This window comes from Brassica napus, chromosome A6 (assembly GCF_020379485.1).
Source record: "Brassica napus cultivar Da-Ae chromosome A6, Da-Ae, whole genome shotgun sequence".
NCBI classification, from domain to species: Eukaryota; Viridiplantae; Streptophyta; class Magnoliopsida; order Brassicales; family Brassicaceae; genus Brassica; species Brassica napus.
Genome location: NC_063439.1, coordinates 950,342 through 974,546, shown reverse-complemented (window position 1 = coordinate 974,546; position 24,205 = coordinate 950,342). Strand labels below are relative to the sequence as shown.

Here is a 24,205-nt window from a genome sequence, read left to right as displayed (position 1 = left end):
TAAAAAGAAAAAAAAACCCGGCTATAACAAAAGAAAACATATATCGAAGATAGGAGTTCATAATAAAACATAAGTCGGTATAAGATAAGGAATTCTTCTTGCAGAATACTTAAACTGTATACAAATTTCTAGTATTTTCTCTTATAATCAAACATTTGATTTCTCAGTAAACATCTTCTAAATAATTCAGTATCAAATTTAATTCGTACCTAAATTCGGTACATACCAATTTAGATTAACAATTTGTGTAGTCATGTGGAAAATTATAAAGCAAAGTCTATATAAAACTATTTATTAGCCATGCAAGGACATCTTCAGTTCTCTCCATTAATTTTTTTTTCATCGTTATTAATCAAAAATACATTCTTCTAACCTTTCTCCATCGTTATTAATCAAAAATACATTACTCCATTTTCTAATTTCAAATGAAGTAATAATTTAATTATTCAAAAGAAATAACATATATATTATTATATTTATATTTATTTATTATTCTACTTTACTGTAAATAGAATAAAATTAGAGAAATTTTAATTTTAATTTTATTTTCAAGCTAATCAAATGTAAATAAAAAAATAGAGTAATACAATAAAATATTCTTAAATTTTTTGACTCAACTCCATTTTATACTATAAATTCTATTTTGGAATAAAGTTTATTAACCATATCCATTTTTTAATTTCTTAATCATATCCATTTTTTAATTTTAAAATAAAGTAAAAAAGTGAAATTATTTTTAAATAAAACAATTGTATGCTTTTCAGTATTTCTCTGTATTTACTCCTTACTTTATTTTAGAGTAAAAAGTAAAGTAGTTAAAGTAAAAATGTAAAGTAGTTAAACTAGAATTTAATTCTATTTTGAGTTTTATTATATTTTGGTTGATCAAAAGGAGCAGAGGATATGACAACAAATTAGAAGATTTCCAGAATTTAATTCTATTGTGTTTTTTTATTCTCTCCACCAGTTATAAAGTTCTATTTCCAGCATGAAAAGAAGACATGTCTTGGGAACTTCGAAAACAACTTTTGTCATCTAATGCCATTATAATTTAATTCATAATTCAGTTTCATTGTCCTTTGTTTTTCACCATTACCATTACTTTTCTTGTTGAACAATACTCTCTCTGCATACACATAATTAATTTTTTAAATTTTCTAATTATATTAAAAATTGAATTATTAATACATTTTGTTTTAACTCTAATAAAATCTAAAAATATGAGTAGTATAACTTTATTAAGAAACAAATAAAAGTAACACAAGCTTATAAATTAAAATATCTATATATTAATATGTAATCCTAAATATTAATTTTAAAATCCAAAGGGCGTAAAAAGTTTTATCGAACTTGTCACCATCACATTATTACAACAACTTCCATCTTTATAAAGTTCATCATCTTGACTTCACTTCTCTAAAAGAGAGCAAAGATGACCATGCAAACACTCTGCTTCGTCAATCTCTTCATAGCTATCTCCATCTCTCAAGCCACTTCTGCTTACAGATTCCAATTCAACAACTTCGGTATAAATGGCTCTGATCTCTTCTCGTTCCATGGAGACGCAGAGTATGGTCCCGACGCCGGTCGGATGAGCCGGTCGGGTGCTCTCGGTTTGACCCAATTCAGAATTCCTTTCTCTCATGGTCGAGCCATTTACATCAACCCAATCACCTTCAAGCCTCCCAACAACGCTTCTTCTGTTTACCCTTTCAAGACCTCTTTCACTTTCTCCATCACTCCTCACAACACAAACCCTACCCCTGGTCACGGTTTCGCCTTCCTCGTTGTCCCACGTAACCAAGACGACGCCGCTTCCGGTTTAGGCTACCTCAGTCTCGTGAACCGAACCAGTAACGGTAATCCAAATAACCATCTCTTTGCGGTTGAGTTTGATGTTTTTCAGGACAAGTATCTTCACGACATCAACGATAACCATGTCGGAATCGACATTAATTCGGTCGACTCTGTGACTTCGGTTAAATCCGGTTATTGGGTTATGACTAGAAGCGGTTGGTTGTTCAAGGATTTGAAGCTGAGCAGTGGAGATAAATACACGGCTTGGATCGAGTACAACAACAATTTAAAAGTGATCTCGGTTACGATTGGTCTCGCGCATTTGAAGAAACCGAACCGGCCTTTGATTGAAGCGAAATACGATCTCTCCAATGTTCTTCTCGAGAAAATGTATGCCGGTTTTGCCGGTTCAATGGGCCGTGGTGTCGAGACACACGAGGTCTGGGACTGGACTTTCCAGAATTAGAAGAAAACCGGGGTTATTTGATTTGAGATCGCTTTAAATCGGTTTTCGTTTGGTTTGCTTTTGATTTGATAGCTTGTAAGTTGTAAGTGTGGCTCCCGCTAATAGTTGAAGCGGAATAAATGCTAAGTTATCGGTTTTCAGATTTCAAGAAAGAATACAACACTCTACCAAAGGCTAATAGCATAATACCAATTACCAAAAATTTAAAAATACCAAAAGAATAATCAAAATTTAATTTCTTGTTGTACTAATGTTAAGGGGATCATGTACTAAGTACTATACAATCCACATGGATAGTACAAGTATGGATAGGGCTGGACATCAATGCTTGTTATTCGGTTTATATTTGCTACTTAATATGGTTTGAAAAATCGAGTGAGTATTTGATGTTGTCAAGTCAAGTAATAAGTCCGCAAATCTTACTATTTACAAATACAAGTAAAATATCACGGCTTTTTTTTTTTTAATATTCAGTCTGTTACTTGTTATTAGTTCTAAAAATATGTATCACAATTCACGCATTAAAATACTTATTTTACTACTAATATTATGGAGTAATAAAAATCAAAAAGAATATTAGTTCTTTAGGTATTTGATACAATACATACTTATTTCAAATTAGGCATATACACACATTAAACTAAATTACTTTGAACAAATTAAATAGAGTAACAAATATATAAACAATAAAAGTATTTATTCCACGTTTAATTGTACTTGTTAGTTTTGGTACATTTAATTTTAAAATTTTAAACTTAAATAAATAAGTATCAAGTATTACTAAGTAACTTGCAAGTATTTGAAATAAATTAGGTTAGTGCTTGAAGTACTTGATCGGATCAAGTACAAGCCAAAAATTTTAATATTTGTGCAAGGTAAGTCAAGTAGCGGATAGGGTAAAGAACAAGTACCTGGCTTACGTCCATGCCTAGTTGTGGTTAGACACTAATCAAATATCTGAATTTTTATAGGTATTTGTGATCCGATGTATTTTTTTTGAATAATCAGTTACCAAATCCAATTCGATCTGCATCATCTTGATATTTAGTGTCCCTGAAACATTTATATTTTATTGGATATCTGATTTGATCCGTACAAATAAAACAAAAATAAAAATTAAATAATAACTCCAAAATAATATAAACCATAATATGTTTTTTCAAAAATAAAAGTTATTTACCTTTTAAAAATTCTAATAATTAAAGTAATCATTTTCATAAATAAAATATTGTAAAACTCTCATAAGATATGGTAATTTTATAATTTATATATATAATTATTTAAATATATGTATATATGCATATAACGGATCAGATTAGATATTTGTTCCTCAAAATATTAGTTATTGTAATTTGCTTCGCTTTTTACGTTGCATATTAATATTTGTTTTGTTTTGTAAAGTTAGGGATATCTTTTTTTTTTGTTTGAAACGGATAAAGAATCAAATGAAAGTTTAGCCTTAATCGGTATAGCCTAAAAGAAGGAACCTTATAAGAATAAAGAACCTATCAAATTATCAATAATTCAAATAAGTTATTATATTTTTGTCAATCAATAACATACTCAATTAATCTTCTAAACTAAATTGTCTATAAAAACGATATGGGACCGTTGACTCGAGTATTCGTGTGCAAAATTATTCGGTCCATGCATGTATTCAATTAAATTAGTTTTAAACATTTTTTGTCAACTATTTATATGTTTAAACCAAATTTTGATTGGTTGAAAGGTTATAATGAAGATTCATAAGCATTATAGAATGATCCAGCTATGTATTTCCTGTACCCCAAACTTTTTCTGTTCATGACCCAAATTATAATCTTTTTTTTTTTTGAGCAACACCCAAATTATAATCTTACATGCCATTGCCTTGTTCTCACAATGAGTGACCCTAGGGGATTTTGTAAACAATTATTCGAGATGATTAGGTCTTGCGACTGAACATGTTAACGTTCCAATGTTCTTTAAATTGTAATATTTTAGTATCAAATCAACGACAAGTGATACATAGAAGTTCTAGTATTGTTTTCAAGTCTTTTTTTTTTTTTGTCAACATTGTTTCCAAGTCTTAAACGACAAGAAACAAGTTACATGGAGATTTTCATTGCGTTTAGTGTGCGAGTGTTTTCCACCTATAAGAGTAGAAAGAAACTACTGGTAAGTTCTAAGTAAATACATTAATAATATTGACAAGATACCTGAATAATAGCAAACAATATAAGCAAAATTGTTATTCAAATAAGGATCCATCTTTGAATAAAGAAAATAATAGTTTAGAGGAAAAACATTAGAAAATAGTGAGTCTTTTCTGGCGTCCAGTTGGCATCTTGTAATTTGACAATTTAATGTTTGAAAAGTCAAAGTTGCTGGCTCTTGTCACTCTAATATAGTATAGCATCACCACGTCCAAATAACAAAACAAACACATCAGAAAAAAGTTCACATAATGCAGATCCAAAACATATGTTTCATTGCTCTATTCATATCTTTGTTCAGCACTGAAACCATTTCCGCCATCAAATTCAACTTCAACCATTTCGAGGGAACAAACCTAATCTTCATCGGTTACGCTGAGCTAGGACCAGCAACCGATGGCATGAGCCGGTCAGGTGCTCTCTCCATGACCCGTGACAATATTCCATTCTCACATGGCCAAGGACTCTACACAGACCCCATCCCATTTAAACCCTCCAACAACACTTCTTCTTCTGTTTACTCTTTCAAAACATCATTCACTTTCTCCATCACTCCTCGCAAGTCAAACCCTAACCCTGGTCATGGCCTCGCCTTCATCGTGGTCCCAACCGTAAACTACGACCAAGACTCAACCCGTGGCTTCCTCGGTCTAGTTAACAAGACAACCAATGGCAATCCCAATAACCATCTTTTTGCCGTTGAGTTTGATGTTTTTCAAGATAAACGTTTTGGCGATATTAATGATAATCATGTTGGTGTTAACGTTAACTCGGTTAACTCGATGGTTTCTGAGAAAGCTGGTTACTGGATTCAGACAAGAACTGGAGGAAAGAAACAGTGGTTGTTTAAGGAAGTGAAGCTAAGTAGTGGAGAGAAGTACAAGGCTTGGATCGAGTATAAGAATAGTAAGGTTAGTGTTACGCTCGCTCCTGCGCATTTGAAGAAACCGAAGATGCCAATGATTGAAACACATGTTGATCTTTCTGAGGTTGTTCTTGAGACAATGTACACCGGTTTTGCTGGTTCGATGGGCCGTGGCATCGAGCGTCACGACATTTGGAGTTGGAGTTTCGAGAACACCGCCAAAAACATTTGATTCGGTTTATTTGGTTTGCTTTATTTCTTTTTCTTTTAATGTAATCTTTGGTTACCAGTTTAATGATTATATTCTATTCACCCTGATTTTTTTTTCCAAATTAATTAATTTTTTTTACCAAAATTAATTTTTTAACTTTACCAAAATATGTTTTTATATTTTCTAGTACAACGTTATATTTAGTATAAGATATTAAAAATTGGAAAATGTCAGAGATATAACTAAAAAGTTTTATCACAACAATATTACAAGATAATTTTTTTTTTCAAAGAACATTCACCAACGTTTAAAAGACTAAACTATTGTAAACACTAAACCCTAACTCACATTCTTAAATATTAAACCTAAAGTCTGTGCTCACTAAGTCTTAATCCAAATATAATTAATCATATAGCTATAAATATAAGTATATTTATTATTTTAATGAATGCTATTTTGCTATCTTGGGATAAAAATGTTTTATTAATTTTTGAAGGTATTTTTCTCATTAAAAATTCTATACACAAGTTTGGGAGGAGGAGAGACTAGAGAGTACGAAAAGTGGAAACATTGTTGCTATTATAGAACTATGTATAAAAGTATATATATGATCTTTATTATTTGTATAGTATACTCATTAGTACGCCCTAATGAAACCACTAGGTCACTTGACATACAAGTAACCTTTAATCTATATGAAATAATACAATCAATCTGTGTTGTATATATATTGCCTTCAACTGCAAGATTCTCCCCAAGCTTGATATCTTGACTCTATTCACACTGGTTTTGTCCTGATTTTGCTTCTGCAACTAACCTATCTACAAGCCCCTTGAGCCTCTCTGCCCCTAAACCAGGTCTGATCTTAGCCACATCTTTCACAACTGTGCACTCCTGTTTCCCACCACACCACCCACCAGGAGTGAAACCACCTTTGTTGGTCCGCATAAGCAGTTCCTTATCGATCTTATTCAAAGCACTGTCATCTCTACTGAACTTTCTAGCAAATGGAGCACCGCTGGCAATCATTGGCTCCATGTCTCCTAAGGACAACGTACGAGGATGCTGTCTTGGAGGTCTGTCCCACGCGATGTAGTGAAGATCATGGTTCACCACGGTTTTGGAGAACTCAGGGGCGTTACATATGACTGTGTGGAAGTAACCTTCAGGAGAAGAAACAAAGTTTGTGTAATACATGAGTAAAGTTCTTGGTAAGTTGTCCCAACCCCAAATGATATACTCCACGAAGGAGCGAGAGAGAGCCATCCAAGCTGATCCTGAGATAAAAACCAACAAGAAGTTTCAAACTTCATTGCAAAAAGAACAGACTTAATTATTGCTTATACAACAAGTAATAAGTTTCACTTCACTGCAACAAGAACAGAGTTATTGCTTATGAAACAAGTAATATGTTTTTAACTTTTGGGTTAGAAAAAAAGTACAGACCGGTATGTAACTTAAACGCAGTTGGTAAACTTCGACCAGGTCTGACCCAAAGATTGTCTGCTTTGTTTAGCATGTAGAGTCCAGGATCAACCATTAATGGCATTGCCCGTTTTTCACTTCACCATGAGACACCAAGAAACATTAGTTTCAGATAACGATAACTATTTTTTTCTTTTTTGAGAAACTGAGAGAGAGCGCGAGAGAGCTCACTTTTTCCAACCTAAGTCACTTGTGTGGTCGATAAAGTTGAGGTTGCGGTCCAAAGTTGAAAATGTATACAAAAGATCTTCAAAACATAAAAGATTATTTAGTGAAACTTAACAAGATCAAGAACAAAAAGGAAAGAAAGATGGAAGTGTTTACCATCTTGTGTCACTAATGGATAATCTGAAGCACTGAGATTAATAAACCAATCCCAATCCGGACTTCTCTTAAGAAGAATGGCACAAGCATGAAGTGTATTCGCTACCATTGTTGGTCCAGTATAGGTCACAAGATTAGCTTTGGTTATCATATAAACATTCCCATTCTTAGAATACATAGAATCATTACTAATGCGAGAAGCCAGCTCTAGTCTCTCGTCAAGGGATGATTCAAGATCCAAGTGAACAATGTATTGGTTTCTTGGATGGTACAATGCTCTAAGAGTTCTCCAAAGACTTGCAAGATCTCCTTTAGACCCGGAGACAAGGTAAGCTAAACGTGGGAGCTTGTCCTCCTCAACTTTGGGATCATTTGTTGCGAAATGTGGAATAGTTTCATTGAATGGTGGTCGAAATGAAGTCATTAGACCCATGTTGAAGGAGGTTACGATGAGGACAACGCACACAAGAGATGTGATCACAAATGAGAATACCCATTTCTTATCCATGTATGCATACCCCATTGATGAGGATTTGTAACCATGAGACATAGTCTGACACATAGAAAAATGCTTGAATCAAGAACCTCTTTAGCAAATCTTTTTCTGCATATACATCAACTCAGCAATCTTGGTTTAGGCCACTAGCATTATAATCACTAGTCAAACAAATAAAGATTTCATTATTAGAAATCGAAATATAATGTTTTTGTCCTCTAAAGCCGAGGAACTAAACAGAGATTGAAGGAAGAGAGATTGAAACCTGTTTTCTTGTTCCTTTTCTCTGTATTGGTGCAACTTCTATAAAAGAGAGAAAGAGCAGAGGTTTGATACGTTTGGAAAAAAACATAGAAAAACATAGACAGTTAAAAGAACTCTCTTGTGTCGACTAAAAGTTATATAGAGATGATGAAGAGAGAATCAACTATGAAACGAAACTCTTCCTAAAAAAAAAATTCCCTGAAAAGGAAAATGTAAATCCGTAAAGTTTATATCTAACGTGTAACGCAATCAATGGATGGTACAGAGTTAGTGTCTATATGGGATGGGAGTATAGAAGAATAAGTCTTTAGAATTTTTTTTTTTTAATACAGAAAATTGATTTGGGGTTATGCAAGTGTAACAAACGCACAAGGAAATGTGATAACAACACTTCAACCACACTCGCAATTATTATTCCCTTTCTAAAATTAATTTGCTATAATTAAGAAAATTTTCTATTTACTCACCTTTTATAACATTTTAGGAAATTTTTATTAATTATGTGTTTGAGTTATAAATATATCATTCAATTCTCATAACCGATTTGATTGTACGGTTAACTTATTTGATAAATGAATTTAAACAAACAACATTAAATTGCGAGTAGGAAAATGATTTGTTTTTTTTTTCTGGTTGAGTTGCATTAACTGGATTAGAGAAACAAGCCAGTGGTAATGAAGGTACGTATGGACCACGTTTATACCTGAAATTAATAATAAACATTTAATATTCTTCTTCTTCTTTATATTAAAAATTTCTTAAGACAGATTAGTTTTGATCAACTGAGACTAAACATAGAATTGACGGTTGACCCCGAAAAACCTATGAGCTGGTCAATGAGAGTTAATATATATTCTAAAAACAATACTAAAATATTTTTCTATGAAAATATTTAAATAACAGCCTTTAGGAGAAAAGGCGTATTTTAATATATTTCTAGTAGAAACAAGAAATATAAATTGAAATGCAAAAGCAAAAAAAAAAGAAAACTTTGATAAAAAATATGTTCAAAATACAATTAATTAATTATATTCTTAAATATATGAAAATAGCAGCCTTTAGGAGAAAAAAATAAATAAATAATTTTCCACAGATATTAAATAATTAAAGAAAAACAATTAGTTAAATAAATTTCCCAACGATATTAAAATAGCAGCATTTAGGAGGAAAAACGTTTTTTCGATTTATTTCTAGTAGAAACAAGAAAATGAATTGAAATGCTAGCGCAAAAAAACAAGAAATCATTAATTAAAAAATTGGTTCTAAAACAATTATTTATTATTAATAAAAATATTTTTCCTAAAAGATTATTAAAATGGAGCAGCCTTTAGGAGAAAGAAAAAAAAAACGTAATCTTTTTTGTTTGGATATCAAGAAAGAAACAAGAAACATAAAAAATCGAAAATGTGAACGCAAACATCGAGAGCCTTTTAATCTTCAACTCAGTTTTTTCTTCTCTTATGGGATCAACAAAAAGTCTGCCCTCTCTCTCTGTACTTCCGAAACATCTTCTCGTATGTTCTGTTCTCTTCTTCCTTAAAGCTTAAACCTTTACATCTTTTTCCTCTTCAGTTTAAAACCCTTTCGAACACTTGTCGTGTCCTGAGCTGAATCAGTTTTTGTCATAAAGGTCTGATCTTTATTGTCTTTTTGGCGGTTTCGTGGCACAGGAACAAATGGGTTCTCCGGTTTCACTCTGCAACGGCGGCTTAGATGCGCGACGGCTTGTAATCGGAGATCTGTCGTCGAGAGAGACCACGGAGGAGGAAGAGGACTACGCTGTGTTCTCCGGTGAGGAGGAGGAGGAGGAGGAGGAGGATGGGTGGAGAGAGGATCGTTTCTGTTTCTACTTTGTGAAGCAGTTTGCTTACGATGACCCTGAGATTAAGGCTAAGATCGATGAAGCTGATAATGAGATTTATAATTGTAACAGTGAGAGGATTCACATTGCAAACAGATTGAAAGCTAAAAGGGTAAAAGCTTTCTCCTTTGAGAGCCTTTTTGTTGATTTTTTATGGTCTTAAGTGTGTTATTTTGGTGTAGGCTGAGAAATTGTCTCTGATGTCATCAGTTGATGGATACAATGTAATGAGTGAGAGGTTAAGTGAGGTTGAGATGGAGATGGAGTTGTTGGATGCTCAAATGGGTTGTGTGCTTGATCAAAGAGACAGAGCCTTTGAAAGGATTAAATTATTGAGGGTACAACGAGACAAAGGGGTTTGTGTTTCTTTCATGTCAAAGGCTTGTTGGTGTGTCTTAAAGATCTTGTTTTTTTTTTTCTTCTAAAATCTAGTGTGTTGTGTTTCTGTAGAATGCCGCCTTTTTCCAGAGCCGTGCTGTCATGAAGAAGGCTATAGAGTTAGCTGCTTGTGGAAACTTTAGAGATCTTGAAGAGCTTGCTTACTCCGAGGTTTGTTTTTGTCAAGTCTATTGGGTCAATGTTCTAAAAATCGGTTTAGGCGGCACCTAGGCTTCTGACTAGTCAGCAAATAGGACCTAAACAATATGACTTTTCAAAAAAAAATATTAATTAGGCACCTGTCTAATCAATAATTCCTTATAAAACGCCTAATAGAGCCTAGCCATTTTTTGAACATTGAATGGGTGTATGTGTGTGTATGTCTCTGAGGTTTGAGTTTGTGTTCTTACTTTGTCTTTGTCTTTTGAATAGGTTGATAAATTTATGTCTCGTTGGAACAATGACAAAGCTTTTAGGGATGATTACAAGAAAAGAATCTTGCCTTCTCTTGAGGAGCGAAAGGTTAGGCGCAATGAGCAGATTAGGAGCTCAGAATGTGATGTAGATACTGAGAATAGAGATGAAACAGCAGTAGAACTCAAGAGGTTTAGTACTGAGGAGGAGGAGGAGAGTGATGAAGAAGCTTTGAAGGAGAAGAGACGAGAAGAGCAGTTAGAAAAAGCTAAACTAGCGATGGAGAGGAAGAGGAAGCTACATGAGAAAGCTGCTGCTAAAGCTGCCAGAAGAGCTAAGAAGGAAGCTGAGAAGAAACTCAAGGAGCTCGAGAAGAGAGCTAAGAAGAAGAAGGATCTAGAGAGAACACCAGAGACAGTCACGGAACCATCAGAGCCGGAGAAGGAGAAACCACTGAATGGGAGATCAGTGAGTTGGAACCAGAGAAGTCTTAGGTACAGACATCATCACAAGAAAGGAAACGAGAATGTTCCCAAAGCCATCTTGAAGCGTAGGAGAGCTTACAGGTTATGGGTTTGGAGTGTTTCCTCTGCTGCACTTGCGCTCCCTCTAGCTCTCTTCATTGTCTTCTTTTACGTTCGATGAGAGGAAGAAGAAGAAATGTAAAAGGAGATTTAAGTTAGATTAGTGTTGTGTTTGGTGTCATAAAATTTCAAGGTCAAGAAATTTGCATCCATAGAGAGTTATGAGGTCTCTCCATGGATAGAAATGTCTTGACCATGTTGAAATTCATGATTCTAAACATAGACACTTCATAGTTTATATGTTTTGATCTGTTTGTTGACATTAGGAACCAAGACACTCTCTTAGTGGTGATTAGTTTAATATTGTATATACATGGAAGAGTCATCATGGAATCTTTTACATAAATATAACTTTTGGATTGGCTTCTTTTGTTTGCGTTGTGTGAACCTTCTAATCAATGAGAGTTTTTCGATATGTATTAGATGTTGAGAAACCTTCTATTGGACTTAGAGGCTTCTCTCATCAACATAGGTTTACAGAGGAGAGAAGCCATGGCTGTCATTCGGCCTTTGTCTATCTAGAAAGTCCCTATGTTTCTTGAAGAGTGTTCATTCTCATTCTCTCAATTCTTGTGGGATTGTAGGCAAAGACGTGCAGCTTCAAGAAGAGAAGTTCTTCATACAGATTTTCTCACTCTACCTTTAAAAGAATCACTTTTACTAATGGGAAAAAATTGCTGATGTTACAGTAGTTGCTAAGGGAGCTTACCCTTTGGTCAGTTTTCATCTCTGTAGAAATTTTTCCCTCTGAAAATGTTAAGTTAAAGCTATGTTTTGAGTGGGATCTGTCTTTTATCTTAAGCTGAGCAGTGTAGGAGGATCTAGGTTGGTTGATGTAGTTGTATTTGCTGTAACTATAAAATTAAAATGAAAAATTAAAAAGATATTGCTACATTAATATTTTTTTCTAGCATTTAAAAAATATTGTTTTAGACAATGCATCTTTTCCAGCTACAGAATTTGTTATCTTTGGAATGTATTTTTAAAAACTAATACGTTTTATCGTTTTAAGTAAAAAAGTAAACCTAAAAACAGTTTTACAGCACAATTAATCATCCCCTAGTTGCAGCTTTGAGATATAATAAATTCATGTGTTGTTGAGGTTTGTTCTTTGTTACAGCCTAAGTATGTTTGTGTTGGTTTTTCATTTGTAGCATCACTGGGAATTCGGGTTCCAAGCCTGTTTTTATGACGACATTGATTCTGTCTAGCAACATTCTTCAGCTCCATAACGAAAATCTTTTCTTTAACATCGTTTCTCTGGCTATTTAAATTTAATGGTACCCAAGGAAGAAAAAGGAGCTCAGGTTCTGATAGTTCCTGAACTTTTTTAGTTCTTTGCTTCAGCTCTGGACAAGGTTAAACCTTTCTGGTTCACTTGTAACCTGTTAACCAATATCTTGCTCTGCAGTAATCTGGCCTTATGAATGAATCTTTCATAGGTTGGGAATGTTTCTGTAACTTGTAGTAAGATACCTTCGCTTGCTCTTGAATAGGAACCTCCTAGGTATGAATGAATGGTAAGCACCAATTCTGCTGATATGTCTTCATTCTATATGTTGCATTTAGGCGATGGATGCTTCATCAAGTACATCATATCAACTGGGTCGCATCAAATGTGTTGCATCAAATTGTTATAGATGTGATATTGTTGGGATTATGTTCACGAGTCTACGCACACTAGGATTTTAAGATTGGGGATGCCTTCTATTATCTTGTATTCTTGTAATATTAATGTAAGCTGAATACTATCTCTAATTAATAAACGCTTTTTGCATTTGGACATAGTCAATTTGGTGAACCACATTACATAGTTGTGTCTTTGTTACATCTGTTCCTTCTCCTTTCTGTTACAACGAATTCCTCGCAAACATTTAGCTTCCTCTTTATACAGTCTAGTTACCAAGAACGGAACCACAGTAAGGACATGTGATGTTGCCTCTTTAGCGCGAAAGAGAGACTTAAGGTAAGATGTTGAAAATGAGGTTAGTTAGTGATTTAGTTTTAGAATATTGTGTTAATTGTGTTTGAATCACAGATTGGAGAGATCAATGAAACGAAGTAAGGAAAGTTTTCAGTTGAAATCATCAGATATCTCTAGAAAGAAGCTGTAACAAGTTATCAAGGATTAAGTATAACATTTTATATTTTTTAAATTTTTATTTAATAATTATGTTTGTGTTACATATGTATACTCACCCACAAAATCATTACATGCGTATGCATGAAGACTTTGTATATTTATAAAATCCTTACAGTATGCTATAACGGTCTCTTCCACAAAAGAAAACAATATAACAGCTCAAAAATACAATATAAATTATAACACTCACTTTTCAATATTTTATAAAGTTAAGCATACCCGCAATATCCATACTCACACTCAACCCCTGACTTGCACTTCCTCGTGCACTTCCCACAATGGTTAGGGTTAAAGTTAACGTACGTGCAAACACCACCGCAGCAACGCTGCCCAAAACCACACTTCTTACCGCATCGACCACAGTTATTCATGTCTCCAAGAATATTTCGACAATGCATCTTGCAGCAATGCAATAGGCTCGTGCCATTGTTGGCTTTGACTCCATTGCAAATGTTGTAACTCTCCACGTGACATCTCATTCCTTTCTTGATCTTCTTGTACTTAGAAACTAGTAGTCTAGTTTTGGATGAAACTGTCACGTTTGAGAGTATTGTGGGAGCTTCATCAAGAATGTAAAACTCGGGATCTTCTTCGTCGGCAACCTCATCACCCAAAACGGAATGAGGATTAGATGTTGTTGTTATTAGGAAGTATAGGATTAAAGAGAGAAGTGAGGTGGTTTTAATGATAGTATTGGGAATCTTAATGACCATTTTTGTGTTTTAAGTAAGAGATTAACCAAAGAGATTTTGGCTTTGGAGCAGAGAAGAAGCAATGAAAGGATGAGTGGGACTTAAGAGAAGATCTATGCTCTTGCAAATGAAGGGGTATTTTAAGGCAGCAACAAACATTATTTTAAATTCTGATTTTTATATATTTAAAAGAATTTGAAAAACTTATAGGCCATTGCTTAAAATGAATTAATTATTCCTCAAATCTAGGCTGCCACAAGTGATCGTTGTCTAGATGAAGTCATACACGTTTGGATCTCATTGGTGAAAAAAGTTTTCTTTTTAAACGGTATAATTAGTTTCTGGAAGAGCCATAATAATATTTTTTTTTGAAAATGAGCCATAATAATATCATTGTATCAAACATGGCTAAGGTCGAAATGGAAACGTTTGAACATTAATTTTGATTTACATGTATTAGCAAAAAAAAAATGATTTATATGTTAGATCTTCAATTTTTGGGGGTTATTAAGAGGTTTCAAACAAAACTCGTAATTGCTCAAATCTATTTTTTTTTCAAATCTAAAATTAAATCGTAGTATAATATTAATTTTGTTTCTATATATTTTTCATTGTTGTATGCAACAGCTGGTATCTATAGTCAGTTAAGCTAATCTTTAACCCTTTTTTTGACATCTGCTAATCTTCAACATTAATTTTTTTTTTTTGGTTAAAATCTTCAACATTAATTTTGTTTTATCAATCATGTTCATTATTTTACTAACTATTGTACTTTTTGCCACTATTCATTTTCTTTTTATCTCTGTGTTGATTGATTCAGAAAAGTTTTATTGTCAAGACAAATAAGAAATCATATTCCTTATTTGCGTCGTTGCTTCTAATACAAACGATTTATGTATAACCCTCGTATACTCGTCATGTATATTTCTTCTATAAATGTCACACAAGATTCAGTTTTTGATCAAAAGTTAAAAGGCAGTTTTTGTTCTATTGTGCACTATAAGTCTATAATACACGTTAATATATGTAAATTCGATCTCGATTATTAACTAGATACGTGACTCCCTATAAGGGAAAACGATTAAATAAAGGAAGTCAAACGAATTAATATTAATTTAAAAATCATGAATGGACAACACACATGCATGACTGATAAAAAAACAGCACAAGTTCTCTTCAACTGCATGTGCATAAGTTGTCTCTTGAGCCTATATATGTTTTAATTCAAACGTAGCACGTGTGTGTTATGACGGTGGAACAACTAAGATCCTTCTTATTTGGCACTAAATACGGTAAGAGTCACATACGAGTTACGCTTACTGCGCAACCGAAGCTGGCGACTGCAATGTGGGAGCTCTCTACGTGTCACTGTCAACGTCCGTGATAGTCGTATCACCACCGTCTAAGTTGATTACTTTTCTCGGTCCATAATAGGCTCCATAAGCCGTTGACTATGAATCTATGATCATGATTGTTCATTACTTATGTATTCTGGTCATTGATTGGTTTTATTCCTAACTATGTGCCGCGCACATGACATGCAAAAGCTATAAAGCCTATACGCGCGTGGGAAAAAAAATATAATACGCATTCTGACAAAAAAACTCTATTAACGCAGCTTATGTGAAAAAATATTTTACACTACGGTAATATATTCATCTTATTAGTGGATTAGAAGCCAGAGATGAATGAGCAACTCCACGTTTGATTACTATTGAGTTAAGGGGTAAAAAACTCTACGATCGGCCCCACAACTTATTTCCTAAGATTCAAGAAGCAAACGTTAAAGATGATATATCAGCCAAGAACAAACGATAGAAGATACGATGGCTGTGTTAAAAAAACGATACGGTGACCAATTAAAATGCAAGAAACAAATCTTATAATCTTACACAAAGCTATAAAACAAATACAGAAAACATTTTTGTTTATATGCATAAGAAATTTAAGTTGTCTATTCAGACAACAAGTAAGATTTTTGTCGCTAAAGATTTACAATTGAATCTATCTAGAATGTGTTCCACAAAAAAAACGTTAAAAGAAAATCTTTCTACAATAGGCGTGATGTACAACATGAACTCACAAGTCACAACATGACTCAAGAGTTTAGCAATCACATACGCCGTTTCTTAGAAACAATAACATATATGTTACTCTTATATTTCTCTGTAATAGTAACTCAATGTGCTATTTTGCCGTAGCAACAAAAAGAAAACTGGATGATCTGGTACCTAAACTAAAGTATACTAAATCTACCATCTATTATAGCAAACTACGGTTCCGATTAACTGAAAAATAATACTGGACATTAAGAGAATATCAGAGAAACTGTTCCTCATGACTACAACTGGACTTCTAGTTTTTTGAATTTGAATCAATCATAGCTAAGTAAGAATGATCTATTGCACATTCTAACAAGTACACATTGTGATTCAATAGATTTCCAAGCTCTTATTTCGACTGTGTACGACTAGGAGACCAAGGGATATACACTAGTAAGAAAAATGTTTTCAATCACTGTTCAATTTAACTCTTAGTATGTGATCTAAACTTAGGCTTATGGGTTAGTTAAATTGGTTGTTATCTTGTTACTTGGGCTAGTTCGGATTTGGTTAAACAAACATGTACAATTTAGAAATCTAGAATTGTAACCAGGGTCGGACCTGATAATTATTGTTCTAGAAAGTAAACACTCTTTTGGCCCATTTATTTTTAAAAATCACGAAACACTGAAATATGCATCTAAAGAAGTTTGAAGCATGTTCTTTAATTAAGTGCAATATCAGAAGTTATTACCGGTAGAGCTAAATGACATTTCTGTTATCGGTGGAACGAATATATATATTGTCATTGGCCCTGAAGCACATGCTTAATTGGTTTATATTCAGGACGTCCCTGATTGTAACTTATCATTTCACAAGTTTTACAAAATGAGAGACCTTATGATGCATACAAGTACCAAAATACTCAATACCAGAATATAAATCTACCTTTTCATGAATGGATATTAGCGATCAGTCTCTAGAATCCGTCAGATACTAAATCACAAATAGTTAAAACAACATAAAGATTACCATTAGGAGGAGAACATACCAAACACTCAAGGAATGTAGGCCCAACAGCTTTATACTAGGCCCGATAAGGGCCCATAAAAGAATATTAAATCAGACGGTTACATAACAAGTGTCAAGTGGTTATATATACAAAGCTTACTACATCCATCTCTCTCTGTTTCCCCCTGTTTTCGATTGATTGTAGAGAGAAGAGGAAGAAGAAGATGGTGAGAGGAAAGATTGAGATGAAGAAGATCGAGAATGCAAACCGTCTTCAAGTCAGTTTCACCAACAGACGCAAAGTGCTGATGAAGAAGGCGACGCTGACGTCGCTCTTATCATCTTCTCCAGCACCGGCGACGTTTACAATTTCTCTAGCCGCAGGTAAATCTCAAAAATGATTCTTTTTTGTTTTGAGATTTGGGAAAAATATCAACTTTCGTTGTTTCTTGCGTCCGAAGAAAACAGAGCAGATTATAAATCTTAGGGTTTTGTGTGTTTTAAGGACTCGAGATTAGTAGTGGAGTCGATTCATGTTCTTAAAGAGAGTAATTAACGGAAGGTTTTGTGTTCAAGTATTGAGCAAATACTCTGTAGATATGGGTACATTGCTGCTGATCACAGACAGAGAGAAGAATCTATGGCGAGTGAACTTAAGAGATTACAGCTTGCAGTCGAGTATGTCTCTCTCCCTCAGGGGCGTCCCTGAGGAGAGCCATTTGAAACATGGGCCTGGGGCCCCCATTATTAAAAGGCCCCTATTTTAAAAAAAAAAATATTTTGTTTTTTTTGAAACATTAAAAAAATATTTATATGTATTAATAATAAAATCGAACAACAGAATTTAGTGGGACTTACATAAAATAAATCTTTTCTCTTCCCACATTTACAGTTTTCTTAGCTTTTTGTTTGAGAATTAGTTTTTTTTTTCTGTTTTGCTTAAAAAAAAAATTCTTGCTCACGAATTTTAAAATTTCAGTTATGTTAGAAGGGCCCCCATTTTTTCATTTGTTTAGAGCCCCACTTTTTCCAGGACCGCCCCTGCTCTCCCTTGAACCTAAACTTGCGTTAAAGCTTGTGTTCTTGAGATGTTTGTTCATGAGAGCAGGAGAGTGAAGGGTAAGGAGCTTGAGGGTATGAGTTTCTCGGATCTTATTTCTCTTGAAAGCCAGTTGAATGATAGCTTGCTTCGTGTCAAAGATCAAAAGGTAAAGACAGACTGTTTTTTTAATTCAAAAAGATTGAAAGAATCATCTCTGACTTGCACAGTTTTTTTCAGACAATCTTGCTCAACCAGCTAGAAACATCTCAGTTACAGGTGAGAGAACAAGGCTAACACTGAATCATCATCATCATCATCATCATGAGCTGTGTTTCATTTGCTTATTATGCTTTACCAGGAGAAAAGAACATTGGAAGAGAACCGACTTTTGCGCAAACAGGTAAGAGATTTCGTTTAAACGTTTACAACTAACTAACAATATCTCTTTACTTATTCAAAGCTAATTTAATCCTCAGATAGAGTCGATGGTGGGGAGAGGTTCATCAGGACCACAAGTAGAGCCTGAGAAGAATGACAACGAGGAGCACCTTTCTGACACTTCCTTGCAGCTGGGGTAAGATGTAAACAAAAGCCCTACCTTGTGTTCCAAGCTTTTTCCATTCTGTTGAATTAACTTGTGTGTGTTTTTTTTTTGGCTTCCTTACAGCTGGGGAAAGAGAAAGAAGCTGAAGATCGAACGCCCTGCGATAACTCTGGAAGTGCAAGTGTCTTCTGATTGATCGATATCAATCACTCTCTTAGTTTTGGTGTTTGGTATTAGAGAGGTTTTATTGTGTATTCTTCTTTGTTTAGTATATAGATTTTGCTTTTATGTTTTCAGGTAGTCAACATTAGTTTCCAACAGAGAAGAAACAGAACATATCAAACCCCAAGATGAGAATGAATCAGGAGAAGAACAATTTCCAGTTTTTTTTGCTATATTACTAACTATTTCTGCGTGATTCCACTTGGACAATACGTAATTAGCATAAAATGCATAATTATGAAGGTTTTCGTTTCACATGTTTACAATTATCGACGAGGGTTAGGAGCATAGCACTTCCCAACATAAACACTAAAGATTCAATATAACTACGACCACAGTGTTTAGAATAATCACTGAAGTGTTTACAATACAAAAGATAGACATTCAACATTCAAGGAAACTACTACAATAATTTTCAACAATAGACACTCTAAAATATATCCATTTCAAAAAAAGTAATGAGACCTTATTAATATACACAAACACCAAACTAAAGAAATTACAAACACCATTAGACTGATCAGTGAGGTAAGCATCGGACACTTAACCGCCGAAGAACTACTCTCCTTCGGTTTAGTAGTGGTCACCGTCAAGTCTCCCATGTTGTTAGTCTCTCACGCGAGTTTGATTTCAATTTGAAGCTCCGATACCAATTATTGAAATCAAACTTGTAATCGTAACTCAACAAACACAAACTCAAATCTCTTTATTACTCACTCAAAGCTTTAGAAAATTAACCTCAAAAAACTAAAGTTCTCAACTCATAAGTTATACTACATCATAGTATCTCTTTATATATTGATTCTAATTTCCTTAACTCATTAGGAAACATATAAGTAACTTTTCCTAAACTCATTTGGATAGCTTGTAGCCTAAGTTAACTTCAAGCTTAAGTCAACAAAATCAAGACTGAAAACAAGGCAAAAAATAAATAAAACAGTTCACCTTTACCACAAATGACAAGGTGCATTTGTCCTCCAAAATTTTTTTATGGAATAACTCAAAAAGTAGACCACAGAGTTCCTCAGTCGAATAGTTTTTGAAAGGGTTTCTATTGCCTAAAAATGAAAAAAAAACAAATTAAAAATGAGGAAAAAAAAAGAGAGGGAGAGAGCAAAGGTTAAGAACATACCATGTCCATCCTACCAAAAAAAAAAAAAGAACATACCATGTCCAAAACGGTTAAAAAGATGAGACTCAAAAGCCGTATGACCTTTTAGATGCTCAAGGCGAATAAGCTCATTTAGCCTTTTCAATTCAAATTCTATATCAAAAATATATCATTGTCAGACATTTAATAGATAAATTCTTAAAAGATAAGACTTACCATTTTCAATAGCAGTTAACTCGGCTTCAAGGGAAGCCATGTTGAAAAGAGGACAGTGAAAAAATTGAGAAAACCTGCAAAACAATAATAAAACCAATCAAAATTTGACAGAATAGGTAATAACGATGGACAGATAGGAAATACTTACATTTGCAGAGCTTTTCTAAACTTTTTGTGGGAAATAGTCATAGCGAACATGGAATATTCCATTTCTGTATACGCATTATTATCCCCACCGTTCTCATTGAGGAATTCCGCAAACTACATAGAAAATAAAAGCAGTTAGATCTCTTGAAACAATATGTATAAAAAAAAGTTTTGCAAGGTACTTAATTATATCCTGGAAATTTTTTATATTCTTTAAAGAACATATGCTCCCGCAGGTGATTAATTCCAAACACATTCTTAGTATCCGAAACCACCATTGCTGCTCCAGAAAGATCAGCTAATCCATCTCTTACAAGGAGAACTTCAAGATGATTTGCCAAAACGATTGATCTGAACTCTTTCAAGCTATCAGGATGTTTTTTCCACTTTAACCATCGCGATAAGCTAGGTTAATCAATAAAACAGTCATCAGGAAAAGCTAACGAGTTAATTCCCAAAATATAAATCAACGAATCTTAAAATTGCATATAGAGATTGACTAATCTTTCGAATCTTAGAAGATACAATGACTAAAACGTAACAAATCTTTGAATATAGAGAATGGAAGAAAAGCTTACTCAGAACATGTAGAAAGTTCCGAATCTAGAAAATTTGGAATCTACGACAATTTGGAAGCTTAGAAACCCTAGTTCTTACAGCTGCTTGCTTTTTAAAAGCCCATTTGGGCCTATATACAGTATAAGTGTAACAAACAAATTGTACAAAAATTGAATTCTACATAAAATCAATTGAAAGTTGAGATTAATGATCTCTAATACATAAAAAATTGTAATTGAATATTAAATAAGCACCAATAAACACAACAAATTGAAAGAAAAGGCTATAATGTAGAACAAAAAAATACAAATATAATTGATCACTAGTAAGTGAAAATAATACTAAATAGTTAAATATGTGATAAACCCCAATATATACAAACCAAATGTAAACCACTATGTACAAAAACAATGAAGTAGATAAACATTACAGGAACGAATCACAGAATTGGCAAACAATGTAATCGATCGCATCAAATCTTTAAACCGTAACGGGAATATGACGAATCGAACGGGCATGCTTTCTCCACGATTCGCGGTTAGAGTGTGCATGATCTAACTTCGTTCTCAAGTCATTGCCAATCGGACGGTTCTATGAAAATATAGGCCTAAGAGTTTGATAGTAGGTTCAGTGAGCCCCATTAACTCAACTAATAAATTTCAAACTCTTTCCTTTTAAGCTAATTTTTTATGTAACAGTAATATTCTTCTTGTGGGATATATGAAAACTAATAAGAAGCTTCAGTGATATAAAATACAATATATGGCTTTACATGTAATTTATAATTTTATTGTGGATATCTGTAAAAACAAAACTATAAGGCTGCAGATGTAACTGATAAAAATTAAGGAACCAACTGATAGTAGATAAACATTACAGGAACTAATTGGTAATAAACAAAAAAAAAATACAAGAATCAAGTGCTTATTTCTTTTTTGGTTTTAAAAGTTTTAAACAAGTGTTTATGACGTAAGAAATGAGAAGGGGAAATTGATAGCAAAACTGTGAGCTAGCTGGATCGCATATAGATGAAACAGGGAATCTTTGAAGAAAGAATTGGTTTTAGTTGAAATTCCTATAAACGAAGAGACAAATCTTGTTCCTCGTGTGATCGAAAGTAATAGTATAACACATCGCTTTCCTTTTTGCACTCAACAACACGAATCGAATCAAAAATTGTTGGTACTAGTAATCTACAAAACTTTTTTTTCACAAGCATACAGAAAAAGATGCTCTAGTATTGTTGAAGATTAGTATTGTATTATGTCAACCACTGAAAGTTTGTAAGCTCATAATCTGACCATTTATATTTAAAGAAATTTTGAACAAAAAAAAACAACATTTACAACACCATTAAACCACCAACATTTTGCATGGTAACAATGATCTTAGGAATAATAGAGTATAATTTTGTTTATTGGATTACCTAGATAATTAAAAAATGTCTTCCATGTTTATTAGAATAAATCAGATCGAATATGTGAGGTTTCGGTTTAATTCATTACAAATAAGGCCAATACTAGAGATTCTAAATTATATTATATATTTAACCACACGACGGTGGTTCAGAGATAAGCAAGTTTTAGATTATAAAATAACTTAGGTCTGAAATTATTCTGCTACATTTTATCATGTGATCATGCGGATATGAATACATCAGCATATTTAAATATCCAGAGAAAATCTATATGTAGACTTTACCTCTCTTTGAAAATTAATTAGTCTAAGTTTTTTCATACCTCAGGAATATAATCAATGAGCATATAATTGATTAATTGTGGAGATCTACTTAAGACTAATTCTATGAAATCTTACATTCGGATACGCGTTATTCCAATTAAAACATATAGACAGAAGTTCGAGTGGAACTCGTTTACCACTTGAACCAACACAGCTTGGTTTATTTATATTTCATAATACCATTTTTGTTTTGTAGCACGACATCAGCAAACCATATCTAAACCCTAAACATAGATGCTATGTCTCAAAAATAAAAATATATATAGAAAGATGCTCTATGTTTGATAATTATTTTCTTGTAACGAATTTGACAATTAAATATATATATATATATATGTTTTCTTGTTAAATCCAAACAGATCTTGATACGTGTCACAATATAATATTATATTAAAACAAAGGCATCTTATGTGTTTTGGAGTGTGGGTTACGGTCCTTACGGATAGTTACGTCCGTTTTGTTTGCTAACGTAAAAGGAGCGACGCGGAGGAACGAAGGCAGTAATGCAGAATCTGAATAAAAGGATCGAACCATTTTTAAAGTTTTCTTGAATGCCAACAAATTAATATATTCCATGCATGGAGTCTCTCTTATATACGATACGACTGAGATCGAGAAAAGAAAAGGGATATCATATATTATTCCGTTCGTGAATTTAACAAAATCTTATTTTAGGAGGTCACATTTTGGAATATTAATTATTATTCTTTAAGATAGTCCAAAACCTAAATGTCAACATGTTACTCATAAAGATTTCAAGTGAGTTACTTTCTTCTTCTTTTTTTTTCTCTTTCAAGTGAACTACTTTCATTTACCTTGATTTAAAAAGTATCAATTTCCAAAAAAAAAAACATACTCCCTCAGTTTCAGAATAATATTCTAACACATATTAAGAAAATACATTAAACTACCATAATAAATGTATCGTTTTCTGTAATTTTTAATTTTCAATAACTTTTAACCAATAGTAATTTAATAAAGTCAATAATTTTATTGAAGTTTACAATTTTTTCATAGAAAACAGAAAAAACATCTTTCTGAAACAATTTTTTTTTAAAAGTCTATCATTAAGGAACGAAGGGAGTAAATAGTTATTAATGCATAGTTTTTTGTAGTTTTATATTTTTCATATTTCTAAACCAATAAGACTTTAAGAAATGCAATTAATGTTCTTTCACAATTTTTCATTATTAATTGACAAAAATTACATTAGAAATATAAAAATACATCTTTTTGAAACAAAAAAATTTTCTAGAAAATTTAACTTTTTGAAATGGAATGAGAGTATTGTTATTCTTTTCTGAACTATTTACTTATTGCTATTTATTTGTTTTTTTCTCTGTATTTATTATCTTATGTTTTGAAGAGATTGTTTTAAATTAGATAATATATATAAT

The 24,205-nt window shown here is 33.0% G+C and overlaps 5 protein-coding genes, 1 long non-coding RNA gene and 1 pseudogene across 7 annotated transcripts; 4 read left to right on the top strand and 3 right to left on the bottom strand.

The window, feature by feature from the left end:
- Positions 1-1,391: 1,391 nt before the first annotated feature.
- On the top strand, positions 1,392-2,405 carry LOC106345914 (lectin-like protein At1g53070). The gene has a single exon (XM_013785131.3). The coding sequence runs from the start codon at positions 1,433-1,435 to the stop codon at positions 2,261-2,263; it is 831 nt and encodes a 276-aa protein (XP_013640585.1). The 5' UTR covers positions 1,392-1,432; the 3' UTR covers positions 2,264-2,405.
- A 993-nt stretch (positions 2,406-3,398) lies between these two features.
- LOC106351048 (lectin-like protein At1g53080) lies at positions 3,399-5,675 on the top strand. The gene has a single exon (XM_013790865.3). The coding sequence runs from the start codon at positions 4,710-4,712 to the stop codon at positions 5,553-5,555; it is 846 nt and encodes a 281-aa protein (XP_013646319.1). The 5' UTR covers positions 3,399-4,709; the 3' UTR covers positions 5,556-5,675.
- A 412-nt stretch (positions 5,676-6,087) lies between these two features.
- LOC106351049 (beta-glucuronosyltransferase GlcAT14B-like) lies at positions 6,088-8,264 on the bottom strand. 2 transcript variants are annotated; one of them, XM_022720495.2, is made up of 5 exons: positions 8,105-8,264; positions 7,344-8,000; positions 7,191-7,266; positions 6,981-7,096; positions 6,088-6,811 (listed from the first exon to the last, which is right to left on the bottom strand). In XM_022720495.2, exons 2-5 carry the CDS (start codon positions 7,903-7,905, stop codon positions 6,309-6,311), a joined length of 1,257 nt encoding a protein of 418 aa, XP_022576216.1. In that variant the 5' UTR covers positions 7,906-8,000; positions 8,105-8,264; the 3' UTR covers positions 6,088-6,308. The 2 variants fall into 2 exon arrangements, with proteins under 2 accessions (XP_022576216.1, XP_022576215.1); XM_022720494.2 differs by having other exon boundaries at positions 7,344-7,896; positions 8,105-8,262.
- A 1,175-nt stretch (positions 8,265-9,439) lies between these two features.
- On the top strand, positions 9,440-11,707 carry LOC106345915 (proton pump-interactor 4-like). The gene is made up of 5 exons (XM_013785132.3): positions 9,440-9,617; positions 9,774-10,076; positions 10,147-10,320; positions 10,415-10,513; positions 10,775-11,707. The coding sequence occupies exons 1-5, from the start codon at positions 9,564-9,566 to the stop codon at positions 11,399-11,401; spliced, it is 1,257 nt and encodes a 418-aa protein (XP_013640586.2). The 5' UTR covers positions 9,440-9,563; the 3' UTR covers positions 11,402-11,707.
- Positions 11,708-13,480: 1,773 nt separating this feature from the next.
- LOC106351050 (protein GRIM REAPER) lies at positions 13,481-15,169 on the bottom strand. The gene has a single exon (XM_013790867.3). It carries the CDS (start codon positions 14,194-14,196, stop codon positions 13,693-13,695), a length of 504 nt encoding a protein of 167 aa, XP_013646321.1. The 5' UTR covers positions 14,197-15,169; the 3' UTR covers positions 13,481-13,692.
- A 370-nt stretch (positions 15,170-15,539) lies between these two features.
- Positions 15,540-18,848, top strand: LOC106349614 (annotated as a pseudogene).
- LOC111198809 lies at positions 18,026-23,701 on the bottom strand. The gene is made up of 3 exons (XR_002652938.2): positions 20,512-23,701; positions 20,364-20,437; positions 18,026-20,300 (listed from the first exon to the last, which is right to left on the bottom strand). It is a non-coding gene; the product is annotated as an uncharacterized LOC111198809 (long non-coding RNA).
- Between the last annotated feature and the right edge of the window lie 504 nt (positions 23,702-24,205).